Source organism: Astatotilapia calliptera, chromosome 19 (genome assembly GCF_964374335.1).
Source record: "Astatotilapia calliptera chromosome 19, fAstCal68.1, whole genome shotgun sequence".
Taxonomy (NCBI): Eukaryota; Metazoa; Chordata; class Actinopteri; order Cichliformes; family Cichlidae; genus Astatotilapia; species Astatotilapia calliptera.
In genome coordinates this window covers 7,220,768-7,237,741 of record NC_137440.1, presented here as the reverse complement: position 1 = coordinate 7,237,741, position 16,974 = coordinate 7,220,768, and the positions used below count along the sequence as shown (strand labels likewise).

Below are 16,974 nucleotides of genomic sequence, written 5' to 3'. Positions count from 1 at the left end.
TTCCAGATCCCTCAGGTCATCTGGATCCGGTCTTTTATCAGTTCCCAGAGTCAGAACCAGACACGGAGAAGCTGCATTCAGCTTTTATGCTCCTTATATCTGGAACAAACTCCCAGAAAGCCTCAGATCAGCTGAAACACTCAGTTTATTTAAATCCAGGTTGAAGACTCACCTGTTCTCAGCTGCATTTGAATAAAGCACCAAATCCACACTTTTAAGCTTAAATTTCAAAACTTACACTAACTACTGATCTTATCTATTTCTGATTTTATCTGTTTTGATTTTATATACTGTTTTGTTTGTTTGTTTGTTTGTTTGTTAAGTGGGTTTAGAGCTCTGGGTAGCTCCCCAGCTGGGTCTAGACTGGGTCTAGAGAGTATTTTAAATTCAGGGAATTTAACCCCTGGAGGGTCCTAGAAAAATGCATACACTATTGGTCTTAGAGCCACAAATCGACCACGCCCAAAAAAGCACTATAAAAAATTTATATATTAATATTTTTTTCCACTTTAAATTAGCCAATCTTTTAGACCTACTTCTCCTTGAAATATTCATGTCAAGTTTTAATTACATTTCGCGGATTTTAACCCTTTATATCCCGGTTTCGTCACATGAGCGCACTGCTTTTTTTGCCCCAAAAAACAAAAAACTTGAATATTTTCCAAAAAAAACATTTGAGGTAATATTCAATTGTTATTATAATTAGGCCTTTGGATGGACTAAAGATTGGCACCAAGAGTCATTTCGATCGCCTTTTATTTTTTTTCCAGGAGCGCATTTCATAAAATGCACACTATCGACCACGCCCAAAAAGTGCAATAAAAATATTAAATATTAATTTTTTTTTTCACTTTAAATTGGTCAGTCTTTTAAAACTACTTCTCCCTGAAATATTCATATAAAGTTTTAATTATATTTTCGTTGTTTTAACCCTTTAAATTACAAAAAAACGAAAAAAAAAACTAAAAAACTAAATATTTTCCCAAAAAAACATTTGAAGTAATATTTGATTGTTATTATAATTAGGCCTTTAGATGGACTAAAGATTGGCACAAACAGTCATTTCGATCGCCTTTTATTTTTTTTTTCAGGACCAGAAAATAGTCTCCAGGCGGCAAATGCTCCTCCTCTAGCCCGGAATCGGTGCATGCTCCCGGGTTGACTCGCGACGATGACCGGGGCATGTTGCGTCGGACCCCTTTTTCCAACACACACATCCGGTACCACGTCACAACAAATACGTCATTTCCTGTTGATTTAAAAAAAAAAATCCAACCTCAAACGGTCCTGGGGCCGAAAATTGTCCCGCACGATCAGCGGGCGAAACCGCGGCAGCACGCCGGAAAAGAGGCGTCATTTCCCGCAGGTCTCTTTAAGCAGCCCGCTGTTTCCAGCCCCGGGTCAAATGTGGAGCAAGGGCGCCACCCGGTGGACAAATAAAAAAATTACAACTCCAAGGCCAGTACTGCAAGCGGAAGCGGAAGCATTACCGATCGAGATCGATTTGACCGTATTTTTTTTGCCGTGAAAAATAGCGTTTATAATGGGTTTCAATGGGGCACAAATCGACCCTAGGATCAATAGCGTAAGTTTATCGCTAGCTTAGCCCCTGAAGCTAATTTCCGGAAGTCATACTGAAATTTTAACAGTAAATGTGACCAAACTTTTTTTTTGCAGACTTTCGCTATATTCCATTCAACACTGTGCAAATGGCAGGTAATCAAAATTTGAAAATAGCCGAAAAATAGCCACAAATCGACCCAAGACCCTCCAGGGGTTAAAATAGAAAGTAGCTCGTCCACAGAAGGACTGGTAGCTCCCCTTACGATAAGGGTTCAGATCACGCGAACAGGTGTGAAATGTGCGTGTTTAGTTAGTTTGTTTGCTTGTTTTAATCAATTTTAAATCATGCTTTTTATTTGTTTTTGTTTCTAATGTCTCTGTAAAGCACTTTGAATCACCTTGTTGTTGAATTGTGCTATACAAATAAATTTGCCTTGCCTTACATGGACCATGTTGACCTTCATTCACAGAACCACACTGAACTCCACTGTAGTCTGTGGACTAAGAGATGAGAAGTAATCTGATTACTGGCTTAGTTTTCTCCCTCCACCAAAATGAAGATGAGATGCCTTTGATGCCTCTCTTTGAAATCAGCTGTTTGTCACTTTGAAACTTATGAAGCACCTTTAGCAGCAATAACTTGACATAATGTTTTTCAGTGACTTTGTCAGTTTCTTACATCATTGTGGGGGAATTTTTGTCCCACTCTTCTTGCTTCAGTTCACTGAGGTTACGCACAGCTCTAAGATCCTAATCGTCACCTCTCCCTCAACAGCCATCATGACGTGTTTGTGCTGATGTGGATGTGATTGGTTTTCACCAAACGTGGCGCTGACTCATTACCGAACATCTCTTTGGTCACCTGTTCAGGGGACGTTGTTCCAGAAGTCTCGTGGTGTGTTAGATGCAGCTTTGCAAACATAAAGCTCAGCAGCCCTCAGTTTTTAATGGTATTGTCATAAGCTTTAACATTTAACATGCTGAGACCTGTAGAGTCTGAGCTGTACCACACAGGGTTCTGTGTGACCCTACAAGGACATCCTCCTACAAGGACATCCTCCTAAAACCAGCTCTGACCAGTCACACTGGAGGACGTTTGAAGGCGGCCTAACATTTGCCAGTGTCTACAGACTCTTCCACACCTGTAACCTGCATTCAGGGCACCCATAGGTGGACCTGGCACTCCTGATGTTCTCAGTCAAGCTGCAAAGCGAGTAGAAGTCCCTCTGCAGGGCAACAGGCCCTCATGGAGTCAGACATGCACGCAGGTCCTCACACATGAACCAACTACTCACACCAGGAAAAAAGTTTATGTATTTTTTTTATAAGGAGATCTTCAAGATGAGAGCATTTTAACATATACCTTGAATGACTGAGTTACTGTATCTCTACAACTCATCAATGAGACACAGAAACCATTTTTCAGTCCAGCAGAGTTTTTATTCCTCTTTAAGACAACAACAAAAAAATAATATTTTGCATAACAGTAGTACAGCAGCGGCCAAGGGTACAAAACGCTTTCTTTTTTTGTTTGTTTTAATTATTCAGTGTAAAAATAACTCTACTCACACCTGTGCCGTCCTCTCGTAGTGCAAACGCTTCAAATAAAAGTTAGGCACATGATGGATACGATCGCAGTTCAAATTACACTTAAGTGCTGATGACGAGTAAAACATTCTGAATTCCTGTTTCAGTTTGCCAACCCACCCACCCCCACCCGGCGTCATCGCGTAGGACAACCACAGACTGAAGAAGTACGTTAAAAGGGCAGTTTGACCTCCTCTTTGAAGCGGTCGAGGTCCGATGAAGCCTGATTAATTAAAAAGAAGGCCTATGCAGTCCTGATCACTGACAGTATGACTGAGGATTACCTGCTTCTGATTCTTCCACTAAGTGCAACTGACTCATGGCCGAGTTTAATACTAGAGACGAAAAGAAAAGACATAGCAAGCTTATGGTCCCAAGCAACAATCCCAACTTTGATGCTATTGCTTGTTTATATCTGAGCGAGCGATTAAGTGGCAACTTGACATCTTTCTATTCTGAGGAAAGGAAAAAAAAAAGAACTAGCACAAAATAAAATAAAATATTTCCCAGTTTTACATATGTTACAAATAAAAAATAAATATCAGCTCTGTTTTTACTCTAGCCTTATTTGTTTTGTTTAGGATTTAGAGAAAAATAAAGGTACAAAGAGCGGCTGTCGTTCTTCTCCGAACAATACAGTGCAGCTTAATTTCTAAGAGTTGTTCCGTCATCAGGACGCCAGGACGCCCCGGCGAATGATGTCAGAGACGTAGCGGCGGCTGAGTGACGAGTCGCCTCTCAGCTGGTGTGAGTGGCATCGTTTCAGGCAGGGCTCCAGCTCGCCGTCGCCCGCCTTGGAGTCAGACGTGTAGTCCTCGTTTTCCGTCCCCGTGCGCAGTCGGGTCCTGGGGTACGACGGCTTGGGCGTGTTGGTCAGTGGCCTGAGCAGGGGCTTGTGTAGCTCCGCCTGCTTTTGCTCCGTTATACTTGCGGGTTTCTCGCTCCTCTTTGGGATCCTGAACTTCCCCCAGCTTCTCAGCTGTGCAGCCTCGGGACCGTTAGATGCGTGGGAGCTGTCGGCCGAGGCTCTCCTCAGCCAGCCGTTGGTCTTGGCGCTGGGAGCGGTGTCTGACACCGTGCTGGCTTTGTTACATTTAGTGTTACTCGTCACATCCGGAGAGACCGGGCTTCTTTTGATCCCTTCATCTATGAAGTAGTTGTCTGAGTCAGAGTTTCTGATGTCTACCAGTCTGATGGACACCGTTTTCTCCAGATGCTTTAACCCAAACCTGTTCTTCCCCTGACTGGTGAAGCTTTCTGTGGAATCATTCCCCTTTTTCCTCCTCCTCTCCTCCTGCTCATGCTCAATATCCCGTTTTCGTCTCGCTTCCAGTTCGGGCTCCGCAGCCTCCCTTCTCGGGCCTTTCCGGCTCTCATGCTTGGGCAGTTTGCTGACGGCTGGTTCCTGAATGACCTCTGGCTTTGGGAGTTTTTTAAACGGTGTCTCCTGGCTGATGTGTTGGATTCTGGCCTCCATGGCTGCGGCCTCTTTGATCTGGGAACTTTTGCTATCTCTCGTCTCCGATGCCTTGCTCAGATTGTCTTTCTTTTGAGTGTGCGGTGAGTTGGGCAGGCTTTTTCTCTCGCTGCTTTTCCTTTTTTCCTTTCGTTTGGTCTTCAGTCCAGAGGGGCTCCAGGAGGAGCTAGACTGGGAGCCCTGAGACGATAACCAGCCCAGAGAGAACAGCTTTTCCAGATCCTTTGCTGAAGGATCGCCTGAAACACACAAAAAACATACAGGTTTATTAAAACATGAGAGGTAACTATCTGTAATTATCAACCAGCCAAATTAGTTGCTTTTTCTAATATTTCTATCCTCAGGTAAAGGCCAACAGCAGAACGCAGGGCTTTGCTGTGAGCACCAGTTCAATTTTTTTAGTATGTAGCAAACATTTGTAGTCTTTTGATACAGGAAGTAGCTTTAACATTGTGCTGACTTATTACTGAGCACGAATCAGACCTGGGAATAGGATGAGGAACATGACCTGTGTGCAAGTCACATCCTAATTTCTGCTCTTCTCTCGCCAAAGTTTCCACGTGCGATCAGCGACGCCATCAAGGAAATCCAGAAAGATCTACTTGACGTAGCCTGTAACACGTCGCCTACTGATGGCCTTTCAATCAGCTCAGCAAATAGTTGCTGGGTGCAAATATACAGAAATGACCAAACCCCACATCAGAAGTCGTGTGTGCAGAAACACACTTTTATAATTCAATACAAAATATCTCAACACGTTACAAACTGCAGGCGGTTGCAGTTTGTAACGTGCAGCTTTCTCACCTGCAGACCTGAGAAAGCTGATGGGACACACAGTCTACTAGCTAGGTTTACTAACATGAATGCAAAGTTCATGTGGAAGCTACCACATGCAAACCTGTTAACAGTTTGTTCATCTCATGGACTCACCGCTGAGCAGCTCGTGGTCAAGCAATCGGACCTGGTGCTGGAAGATCTGCTCCTGGACTTTCCACAACGACCGCTTCATCTTCTCTCTCCGAGTCACCATGTAGGTCAGGTTACGAACCTGTGGAGCATTAGCAGCTTCTTTAGTCACGCTTTTATCAGATTGCATCCTACAACAACTACGGCTCGTGCTGTCTTTTCACTTCTGCTGACTTAATTGTCGTGAGCAAGTGCCTCATTTCTGCATTTCTACAAACAAACCTGATATCCCAATTTCAGAAACCTGGATAAGATTTCACAATTACAGAAGAAGAGGAAAACAAAAACAGGAAACTTGACCAAGTTCAGTCAAGTTATGTGATAGTAACACAAAATATATTTTTAATCCGTTTTAGAATGATGGGATTAACCAGTTAAATATACTTTATGGAGACGTCAACCTGGTCGTTTGTGTAAACAGGTTTCCCGACAGAGTGACTCATCCACAGCACTCTGTAACAGAGACTCTGGTATTTGTAACGTAACCTAAGATGTGTTGAACCAGATGTTTTGTGTTTGTGATAATGTAATCTGGGATCAACCTCACAGCACACAGCTAACTAACCAGACAGACTGTCAATATAAACACTGGAGCCATAACCAGCTTTCCTTTCCCTGACACAACTGAGTACCCCTGCAGAAAAGTACTAATGTCTCACCTGGGCCTCACCTGGCCCACAGAGAGCATAAACTTCTTGAATGTCTCACTTAAACTTGTCTTTGTTTCAAGGTCAAACAGCAACTAGCTTGTGTGTGTCTACCAGGACAGTTTTTAGGCTCAGCACTACTGGCTGGGCTAATGTAACACTAGCCAGTCCAAACGTCTCAACAGCAGAGGGCAAGAGGGTGAGAAGGATTTAGCCTGCTGTGTTCAGAAAATATAAGAGGACAGATATCAGCAGAGCAACTGAAGATAAACTATTTTAAGTCATGACACTTGAACTGTTTGTTTTTACTCTTTAGTGTGACTTCCTCTGTCAGGCTGGATTTGAAATACAGCAGGATAATTACATCCATCAGCTTAGTGATTGTATTTGGTTTTCTAAAAATTAATGCTTCAATGTTTGGAGACCTGCAGAAGGTCGATTTAGGGCTGGAATATTTCACCACCAAATGTGGTAAAGATGGCAGCTCTCACAACCAAACTCAGCACCGAGAGCACATTTTTTCATTTAAAGCCTCATACAGCAATACTGTGGATCACAGTCAGTAGGCAAACCTGCTGATTAGATATTGAAGAAGCATTATAAACCGCTAGTGATCGTGTAGTTTCATGCAGCGCATGGTAAAGATTGTTGTTCCATGTTTTTTACCACAGAGCTGGCTCACAGTGCCAAAGGTCCATTCTATATAACATCAGTCATCTTAGAAGAGTTTTGTCCAGCTTTTAAAAGATGGTTATGGTAGAATAAATGTACCTATACAAGCAGTTATGTCTGCTGTACTAATGAAAGGCCCTCTGTGGACTTTATCAAGCCTGTTTGTTTTGGTTTTTAAATAAATAAATGACCAGCAGCCCTCCTCTCCTCTATAAGCAGCAGACTTTTATGTTGCACTGAGAATTTATTGAACTGCATTTAAGCGTTTCTCTCGTCATCCCCTGCTCTTCATAACATTTCTCTTCTTGCCTCCGCTGTTGTCTTTGCGCCTGTGAGTCCTGCTGCAGGTGGAGTCAAAACCTACCCGCTCCAGATCTTGTCGGAGGTGTGTGAAGAGCTGCAGGCGGCGCAGCAGCACCTCTTGCTCGCGCCGTGCCAGGCTCTCCTCTTCGTCTTTTTTGGGCGTGAGAAGCGGCTGGTTGAAGTTGGCTTTGCGTTTCAGTTTCCAGTACTGATAGAGAAAGTCCACCACCTCAGGCACCAGCTTCAAGTTACTAGTTACCTCCTCCACGTCTACAAACTGGTAGAACTCTTCCTCCATCTCTTGCAGCTTCAGTTTGCGGAGGTTGACTCTCTTCTCTTCCTTGCTGAGTGCCTCTGGGTTGGTCAGTGCTCTATCGATGAGCTGAGGGGCCACACAGGAAGATGAAGAGGGGGAGGCAGCATCTTCCTCCTCTAACACCTTCACTCTCCTCCTGCCCTTCTTGTCTCTGGCACTCTCCTTCTCCTCGTCACCCGAGTCGCGGTCCCTGGACTCGTCACCCTCAAGCCCAGAATGTTTGGGGCAGTAAGACTTGAACTTGACCTCATCGTCATCTGTGAGGATAGTGTTCATTTCAAGGTTGGCGTGGAGGCCGCACGTCACGTGGAAGGAAGTCCGGCAATTTTTTGCTGAACACTAAAGAAACAAACAGAAAAATGTTTACTAAAATTAGTTTTTTTGTCCCCCATTCCTACAGGAAATATAATATATAATTAAATAAAACAACAACAACAACAAAAAAAACTTATTACTTAAAAATGCCAAAACTGAAATGCTGTCAAAGATGTCAAATTCACCAAAGCACAGCCTGAGACACAAACCAAAAAGAATCTCTAGCATCAGAAACATCAAATTTCTTCTCTAGTTATTCTTTAAACCTGCAATTCTGTGTTTTGCCATTTGGGGGCAGCAAAAACAACATACAGGTATTTAATTGATCAAAATAAACCAATCAAATACCAAAGTAACACTCCAGCCCTCTACTTGCTGTGACTCAGGCTCTCATACAAACCCACTTCAAACAAACAGAAGTACCTTCAGCTTAATAAGAAGTGAAAACAGTCAAATATATCAAAATGTTATGAATGACATCACTAAGGTTTCTGAAAATTGTATCAGAAAGAATTTTGATGATTGTGCCATCTCAGTGTGATGTACTTTCAGCTGCCCTCGTATTTCCTACAGGGTTGCCGCAGCGGGTGGATCCGCATATTTGATTTGGCACAGTTTTTAGGGCGGATGCCCATCCACACAGCGCTGATATCTCACACTACCAACACATATATCATGCACCAACATTCAGCCTAAATATACACAGAGATCATTTCTTTCTCCATATCACTCAGTCCAGATCTGCTGTGTGTCAAATTGTCTTCCTGCCTTACTTTTATGTTGTTACTATTGTGAATTTAACATGTTTAACACAAAATCTAAAACCACACACTAAAACATTTCACTGCTGGGTGATCTGCTGTGCCTTTAAGCCTCCACCCTGCTGAGGTGTGAAGTCACTGCCTTGATTTCCAGTACATGTAAACTGAAGAACACTGATGCATCCTTTCACCTGGTGTGGATCAATAATGCCCACACTGTGGAAATCTCCTCCCGTAGTCTGAGTTACTGACACGTGCTGGATGAGCTTTTCACATTAAATGAACCGTGGATTGTTAATAACCTGAATGCATGCGCCAGTCTTCTCTTTGCAGAGGCAGCAGATCAGAGCCCATCTGTTGCTGGGAATATGGGACACATTGGTGATCGGCTCCATCTTCTCTGGATTCCCAATGCTCACCTGCACAGAGGGTTTAACACACAAAGAGGACACGAGTTGCTCAAATGTCAGCGCACATGGTGTTGACAAATGCAAGTACATGCAGAGTGGTCTTAGACACAGTGTCACTGCCATGTGTGTCAAAATGGTTACCAACATTTTAAACAAGTGGGATCAAAACCTACGACTCTTATCAAGACAAGCAGCTGTCAGGAGCAGCCAATCAGAAGAAGAGTAGAGGCTACTAGAGTCCCACAATGACCATTTGATTAAAAAACAGAAATTATGACTGATCTTCACCTCTGGAATCCACAAGGCACAGCTGACGTGGACCCACTTAGTTCCACTTCGGGTGGGCTTCATGGCTCCGCCCTTTTTGGGACACAACTGGCACTTTGGCAGGATGCCGAGGGCACAGATCCGACACAACCAGCTGCCCTTAGGGACTTTCTGGATGCCGTAACACGCCTGAAAAGAAACCCAAACAGTGGCTCAGTTTCCAGAAAGCAAGCAGAAATGACGGCGCAGACAGGAAGTAGGTGTGTCACATGAAAAGCAAACCGAAAATGTAAGACAAGTCGCTTTTTTTGCCTCAGTGAGACGAATCTCTAAAATCTTGCAACTTTCTTTTTTCTTTGAACAAGTTAACAAAATCCATCTTTTTCCCCTACAGGAAACATTAAAACGGGAAGAATTTTATTTTGAGTCCTTTCATGTACAAAAAGTTAAATAACTGTTGACGTTAGCAATACGCAGCCAGTTTATTCAATGGGAGTGACTTCATATATTTTTACTAGACAGGGAAAAGTTTAAAACTGACAAAAGAAAACAGATTTGACTTCATATCGCACATTAACAGATTTAGAACAATATTCTGTGGGAATTATGACAGATTTGTCCTCTGTCTGCTGTGTTTTTTTCTCATTTTAAAGGGAGATGACGGCTGACCTGGTGAACGCAGATGTTGCACTTGTCACAGAACACCATCTCGTTGTTGTCCTCCCCGTCAGGTGACTGGCAAACATCGCACACCACATCCTCGTCATACTCGATGCCTAACCCCTCCTCGGTCTCCATGGCGTGCGTCATGTTTTCGTGGCAGCAGCGCTCAAACTCTTCCATCACACGCTCCATGGTGATTTCATCCAGTGGCGGAATAGCTGGGGAAAAAATATACATGAATAAAGATGTCCTGATCTACCGGTATTATAAAGTTACCTTATTTGTTGATGCTCTCTTACACTTTTGGTTAGACAATATGATCAGACTGCAGTGATGAAAAAAAAATAAATCTGCCTCCTGCAGGAGAGTCTGGGTTTTATCATCTTCAATTTCACTACAATTTAAGCATCAATATTTCTCTGTGGGCTGAGTAAATGCCCTTTTTGTTTGGCTTTTAATTTGTAATTACACCTACATTTTCCATCCATCTAAAAGCAGACAGAAGACACAAAATGCTCAATAACACATACAACACTGAGAGTTATCAAAAAGAAACTGGAAACAGCAGTGCAGTAACACAAGAAGCCTAAAAAAAAGCCGGACTCTTTACTCAAAATAGAAACTGGACCCAAAAACCAAGTCTGTATATAAACACAGCTTGCAGCTGAAGGAGCACAGGAGAGGTTATGAGGGTGTCAAGGACAAGAAAGATGAACAGGACAGATTTCGCTGGCTCTCTGCGTCTCTCAGCTCACGCTCCTTCTGAAGAAAATAGCTTTGTGACTGCAAACCTGTACTGCACGTCTGTTTATACAACAAGGATCTATAATAAATACATAGATAATAATACTAATCTTTCAATGAACTTCACTGAATACTGATGGCAAACAAGCAGGCTGACAGAGTGTAAAGCTTGATGTCAACATCTCAGACCTTGCAGCTGTGGACACAGCTTTAAAACGCTTTCATCTGCTCTGTTTCATTTCATTTGATACATTTGATACAACAAAAAACAAAAGAAACAACTATATTCAGTTCCTGAGCCTAAAAATAACTTACAGATTTAACCATCAAACAAGCAGCTACAGAACAAATATGTACTCAGTGACTCACCCATCTCTGTAAACTCTTCATTTATGACCTGCAGCCAGGCCACGTCTTCCTCGTTCAGGTCGTAGCGACACATCCCCTCCGCCAGCGTGCGGATGTCCACGTAGCCGAGCACTTCTGTGCCTGATGTCCGGATCAACTTCTTTGGCCTACCAAACATCGTCTCCTTTCCTTTCTCGGACAGCACCCTGCACAACCGAGACCTTCACATTCACTATCGTGCACATGCAGTACACTATGGTAGCATGTTTAATCGAACTATACATTATTAACCAACAACTGGTGGTCTAACATGTACGGCAGGCTTTACAGTAGCTCCTAGCCGACCCAAAAGCACCTCTGGACTTTTTAAGGCATTCAAGGACTTTTCTTTTCAATGACACTTTCAAAAAGGATGCGATTTCCTGGTTTGCACTTAAACAGCCCTCAAATTTATAAAACATGTAATATTTACAATTCTGATACTGATGAACAGTAGACAGGATGGTAAAAGATTATCTTTCATGGTCATACAAATGAATGGAAACACTGTTACTAAATTAGTAACACTGTAACATTTCTCTGCTGTAATTTTGTTAGAAGGGTATTTCCTGCACGGCGGGATTTCTGGTGTCCCCTCAAAGAGGCTTTAACCAGAAACTCACCAGCATTCTAAAAATGTTTTGTTAATAAGGGTTTCGTTTACTCATATTTTCTTGAAATGCATCAATGTCTGTTAGGCAGGATGATACAGACTCGCTGCCTTTATCATACACGGACTGTGTTTGCTCACTGACATCCCCTAAAGGCAAATTCTGAACCACGAAAACCCTTCAGCACTCAGTGGTTGACAGATAAAACAATACAGGTTTCCAAGGTGATATTTTAGCACCATCAGCTTGATATTTTGATCTACCTCTACACAGGCTGTGCTAAATCACTTGGAGCCTCAGCTTGACTCGACTCGGTTTCAGACGTTTTCCGTTACAGCCGAGTATCACCTAATGCTGGGTTGTTATAGCAACGTGGTCTCGTGACTTCATTGTACATCACACAAACACCAAAGCAATGGAGAACGTCAAGGCGATGGCATACCTGCTGCTCGGTGTATAGCTTTTTGTCACTCTGGGACCACTGTGGGTTTTTTGTGTAGCCATTTCATTTGTTGCTCGGTTTCAAAAATGGCAGTTTTGATTTTCGTAAAGGCGTGCTCTCATGACTCATTGAGTTACACCACTGACTAGCCAATTGACATCACGTTTTTGCACTGCTCAGAAGCCCAGTCGAGTAGGTATTTAAAACATTTTTTTTTTTTTTAAAGTACACAGTTTCAGGTTCTACCACCTTATCGAAAACCATAAAAACCAAGGCCAGTCGAGCCAACCCAAGTGGGTACAAGTGGGAAAGGGCTAGAAGTGTCAAAGTCTCCATCAGCTACGCTGCCTCTTATTCACTGAAGTGAACTATGAGTGAGATTGAATGTGTTACTTTTATTTCCTACCTCACAACAGGCTGTGGGATGGAGTGGGGGCTGACGGGGACCTGGACGCCCTTCTCCCACTCCTGCCTCCATGGGTCAGCTAGGACGTAGTAGTCCTCGGTGTTCAGCTGATACGAGTCGTGCACTTTCATGGCCGTGATCAGGTCCGTCCTGAAAACCTGCAGCACATAACATGAACATTGCTAAGTGTATAATGAGATTTCAGAGAAAACTGCTGCAAAACAAAGCTCGTCTCTGCAACAGCGTCAAGAACTTCAATCAGCTTAAAGAAGAAAGCTGAAGGTTCGCTAAATTACATTTTTGCAAAGCAACTGATAAATAAATATAGAATGTATGAAAACGTATATCACTGTTTGAACAGGTTAAAAAAAAAAGAAAGGGAAAAATAATCGACCACATTGACCCTCACAGCTAAAGACAGCAAATTAGGATCCTGCATTGGCTCAAGTCATTGTTTTGCTTTAATTTGATTGGCTCTCTAGTGAAAGGGAGGACACAGTGGACTGCAGGGACCAAGTCCACAGACTGTACAGTAGATAACAGCAAACGTGCTTTCATCTCAAGGACACACTTGGAGTGTGGGTCCAAGATAGCACGTCTTTTCTTACACGTATAAACAACCACATAAACATTTATTTTACAGATGTGCTGCCAGCTGGTCCTTTCATTTTCACATTCATTTGTCAGCCACATATACACGTCTTTAGTTAAAATCTAAAGTACGATCCCAGAGTACAAGACTGACAAAAAAGAAGGGCCATTAATTATAATCTACACATTTCAAGTTTTACAGCAACCTTTTAAAAACCACAATAAATAGTTTGAGACCAAATGCGTACCTCAGAGGGTTTCTGCCCAGTCCACCTCCTGTGCTGCGATGAATGCTGGGACCAGCAGGTGGAATTACCTGAAACAGAAACACCACAAACTGTTGTACAGACCCACATTTCTTCTTTGAGCATCAGCCCAAGTCTGCTGATTTTCTAATAAACAACTTTACACCATTAAATACGTCTGGATTTCCCCCAATGAGGGGAAACTTGAGAGAAACGCCTGGCTCATTTGGATAGTCAAACTGGGGCAACTGACATTTTCTGTTTTCAATTTCATTTTATCAGCTAGAGTCGCCAATTTGACTTTGGGCCAGGTATGAAATTGATGATCAAAATGGGGTTTTTTTGTTCTGATTTTTTAATCAACTGCAAGAACCACAATAAAAAGTGCTTGATCATTGTGGTGTGCTTTATGGCATTAAATATTTTAACTTGTCTGTCTAATAAAACCCTAAAACAGACCAGGCTAAAAGCAATTTCCAGTAAGCGCTTGGGGTTTGTTTTTATAACAGATGGCAAAATGATACGAATGCTCAGTCATAATGAAGCATGTACTTTGCTTTCTGTAATTTACAGCTCCGGGCAGCATTTTAAACAATGTGGTAAAAGTCCAACCTCTGAGGGAAACCAACAACTGCAAGCTGTTCCCAGATTTGAGACCATCTGCCTGACCTGCCAGGATGTCTTTAAAGGTCCAAACATTCCTCCTGTCCCTACTCTGTCTCCTGTTTCTTGGACTACATGACTTCTTTTGCTTTTCCTTTATGTTTGTCCATCTACTGCACTTGTTTCTCTTTCTTTTCTTCTTTCCTGAACATGGAAGTACAGACTTACTCACACTGACACCAATAACATTAGAGATACATTTTCAAGTCTAACTGCAAAGCAAAAGTGTCATGGTTATCAAGGAAGCTGTCAAAAGACTTTACTTTTACTTCTAAAAATAGCCAGACTTCATGAAGTCATTCGCTTTGTCTGAACTTATCTCGGTGCTTGGCACTTGTGCTGGCAGGGTTGTGCCAACCCTCATTCCCATCTATATGTGGACTTGGTATGAATGAGTCAGCAGAGACAATATTTTTGCTTACTTCCATTGTCCGAGTCATCGCTGCTGCTGGGGTGTCTGCTTCTCTTCATTGTCACCTGTCTGCGGAGCTCCGGCATAAGGGCACTTCACAAACAAGAAATGAGGTGGAGATACAGAATGGGAGGATGAAAAGGTACACGATAAACAACTGTGGAAAAGATTTGGTAGTAAGATTAATAGGCTGCCTTAAAACCCCTCACACAAAGAAAGTCGAGTCAGTTAGTAAATGCTACTTTTGGTGAGTGGCTTTGCACAATGCTGTAACCAAATCATGCTCAGTTACACCATTACCAAAAGCAAACATGTTGACCAAAAATATTCTTCTGGGTATTATCAATTAGCTGCAATTCACTGCAGCTAAACACGGTGGTATGATGTATTGATTATGCAAAATCTGAGAAAACGATCATGTTGTGGTGAAATATGTTCCCAACAGTAGGGGGGGGGGCAAAAGTGGATCAATCAATATTTAAATCACTGCCATGCTAGTGCTAAATTATCACTTCTGCCATATGAGAACGAAGCACAACAACAGTCCAAGAACTTGTCACTATCCCACCGGTTTCCGTCCTGATCAGCCAGCATGGCTGTATAAACACACACGCACGCACGCACCAGGCACTGCTCGAGAAGAAGTTACCGCATGCTGCACTGACAGGAAGCAACACTGTTATAAGATCAGGCTGCCCGTGCACGGAGTCTCAACTCCCAAGAGCACAGGAGGAAATTTCTCAGAATCCGCCGCCAACCCGCATAGGGAGAAAGGTGCTAACCCTAATTTAGCTGGCTAGGCTAAATGCAGGCTAGCCAGGGTCTGTGCGACGCCCCTCCTTCCAGCAAGCAGGCTGCAGAAAGTACGAGCTAAATTACGAGAAACTAGCTCAAGCCACCAGCTGATCAAAACAAATGCTCCCCGGTGCTATTCTGGCAGCCTTGTGTTATAAGGATACGGATGCAAGTTCTAAGCAGACCACGGAGCGTTGCATTTTTTTAAGTCACATTGCAACTCTACATGGCTAATGTTAGCCTGGTTGCTAATCTCCTATTTCCGTTATGTAACATAAGGCCCATCCCTAACCGGCGCCTCAAATTGGCATGTTTATATTTTTTTAAGTTAGCAACAACATTCGCTATATACAAATAAGTTAACTTAATAAACAGAACATATGGATACTAATTCGTATCACGAATATTTAATTTTGTTGTCTAAAGTCATTGTACACCTTATGTTTCGCTGACGTTGTTGGTTAGCACACCGGCTAACTAGTTAGCTGGAGGCTACACGTAATGTAGATTGTGTTTAGCATTATTAGCCGATGTTGCTAACATAACACAGGGTTCTACGGTGCCACTCACTAAATCCCACGGCACAGACAGCGCGCTGTCAAAGGTTAAGGGTCAATTCTTGTGCAAAACAAACTACACCAAATCAAAAACAACACGTGAATTTAAACTCATCGTTAATACAACACTGCCTTTTCGCTACTATGCAGCTAACCAGCAGGGCACAGTGTGGTAGGTTTACCAGCGGTCCACTGGTTGAGGTTAATCTTTGGCGCCATTTTAAATGACGATGTCGCGTTTTCCTAGCGGACTGCTAGTACGTCCATACTAGAAATATAAACTCGCTCAAATGTCTAGATAAAATAATTCTGGTACATATGCACCTGAATTAAAACAGCGTAGAGTTTAAATAAATTGCATAGTACGTACAGAGCACGTCAGGCCGATGCGAGCCGCTGTTTTGAGTTTGAAGCGAAGCGCAGTTTTTGCCTTGAGTTCCGCTTGACCCGCATTCCACATACACAAACACAGTGGCGGCTGGGGAGGAGATTACTCTGCACACACGCAGCTATGTGCATCGGCCGCTAGAGGGCAGCAAAACCGAAACTGGTAGCAGTAATCCGACAACAGATCACTGCAGGAAAAAACAAGAAGTTTCCACAGCCTCGGTAACAACCCACGTTACCCGGTTGCCAGTTTGAGTGTCAACAAACCATAATAATGTGTGCATAATTCTTTCCCAAGTGTGTACGACGGAGGGTTTCTACTGACAACAAAGTCTCTGCTTTCTGTCAAGGACACCACACACTACAGGGACAGACCATCAGCAACATAAAAACAAACATTTAGTGAGAAAAGGACACATTTTCTTCCCTTCGTAAAGGTTTCCTAGATCAATATAATCACTTTCTTTACTGATACGCCCCTTTTTGTGTTTCTTTCTGTGCTCTTCGATATTATTTACAACATACTGTATCAGCTCATTTATGAAAGCAGTTTGATAATATCTGAATATTTATCCCAGAAGCTAGGAAACTTGCAAGTTACAGCAAGCAAAACACTGAAAATAGCCTTTAATAAAATAGTCCCGTTAACGCAGAATAGCTGAATAAAAGGCAAAAGAAAATATCTCAGTGAAATGAAGTATTTTATTATACTTTGCATAGTTTGCTCATGGATACACCATATTATAAATAAAAAAAACCTGTAAGACTCATTATCTATAATTCTTGG

General features: G+C 42.5%; 1 protein-coding gene and 1 long non-coding RNA gene across 7 annotated transcripts; one reads left to right on the top strand and one right to left on the bottom strand.

The window, feature by feature from the left end:
- Positions 1–2,981: 2,981 nt before the first annotated feature.
- jade1 (jade family PHD finger 1) lies at positions 2,982–16,311 on the bottom strand. 6 transcript variants are annotated; one of them, XM_026152287.2, is made up of 12 exons: positions 16,171–16,311; positions 14,459–14,541; positions 14,043–14,180; positions 13,377–13,444; positions 12,538–12,695; positions 11,061–11,245; positions 9,954–10,165; positions 9,306–9,473; positions 8,910–9,026; positions 7,277–7,870; positions 5,558–5,675; positions 2,982–4,866 (listed from the first exon to the last, which is right to left on the bottom strand). In XM_026152287.2, exons 2-12 carry the CDS (start codon positions 14,532–14,534, stop codon positions 3,821–3,823), a joined length of 2,880 nt encoding a protein of 959 aa, XP_026008072.1. In that variant the 5' UTR covers positions 14,535–14,541; positions 16,171–16,311; the 3' UTR covers positions 2,982–3,820. The 6 variants fall into 6 exon arrangements, with proteins under 6 accessions (XP_026008072.1, XP_026008074.1, XP_080150074.1 ...); XM_026152289.2 differs by lacking the exon at positions 16,171–16,311 and adding an exon at positions 15,073–15,213; XM_080293948.1 differs by lacking the exon at positions 16,171–16,311 and adding an exon at positions 15,098–15,117.
- Positions 9,428–10,314, top strand: LOC145422500 (uncharacterized). Its single transcript, XR_013903800.1, has 2 exons — positions 9,428–9,573; positions 9,938–10,314. It is a non-coding gene; the product is annotated as an uncharacterized LOC145422500 (long non-coding RNA).
- Positions 16,312–16,974: the final 663 nt, after the last annotated feature.

What these genes read in the sequence shown, in the direction of transcription:
- jade1 (XM_080293948.1), bottom strand. An exon ending in CTGGGCAGAAACCCTCTGAG is followed by an intron (nt 12,696 to 13,376) that starts GTACGCATTTGG and finishes TATGTGCTGCAG; the next exon opens with GTTTTCAGGACGGACCTGAT. An exon ending in ATCCCACAGCCTGTTGTGAG is followed by an intron (nt 11,246 to 12,537) that starts GTAGGAAATAAA and finishes TCGGTTGTGCAG; the next exon opens with GGTGCTGTCCGAGAAAGGAA.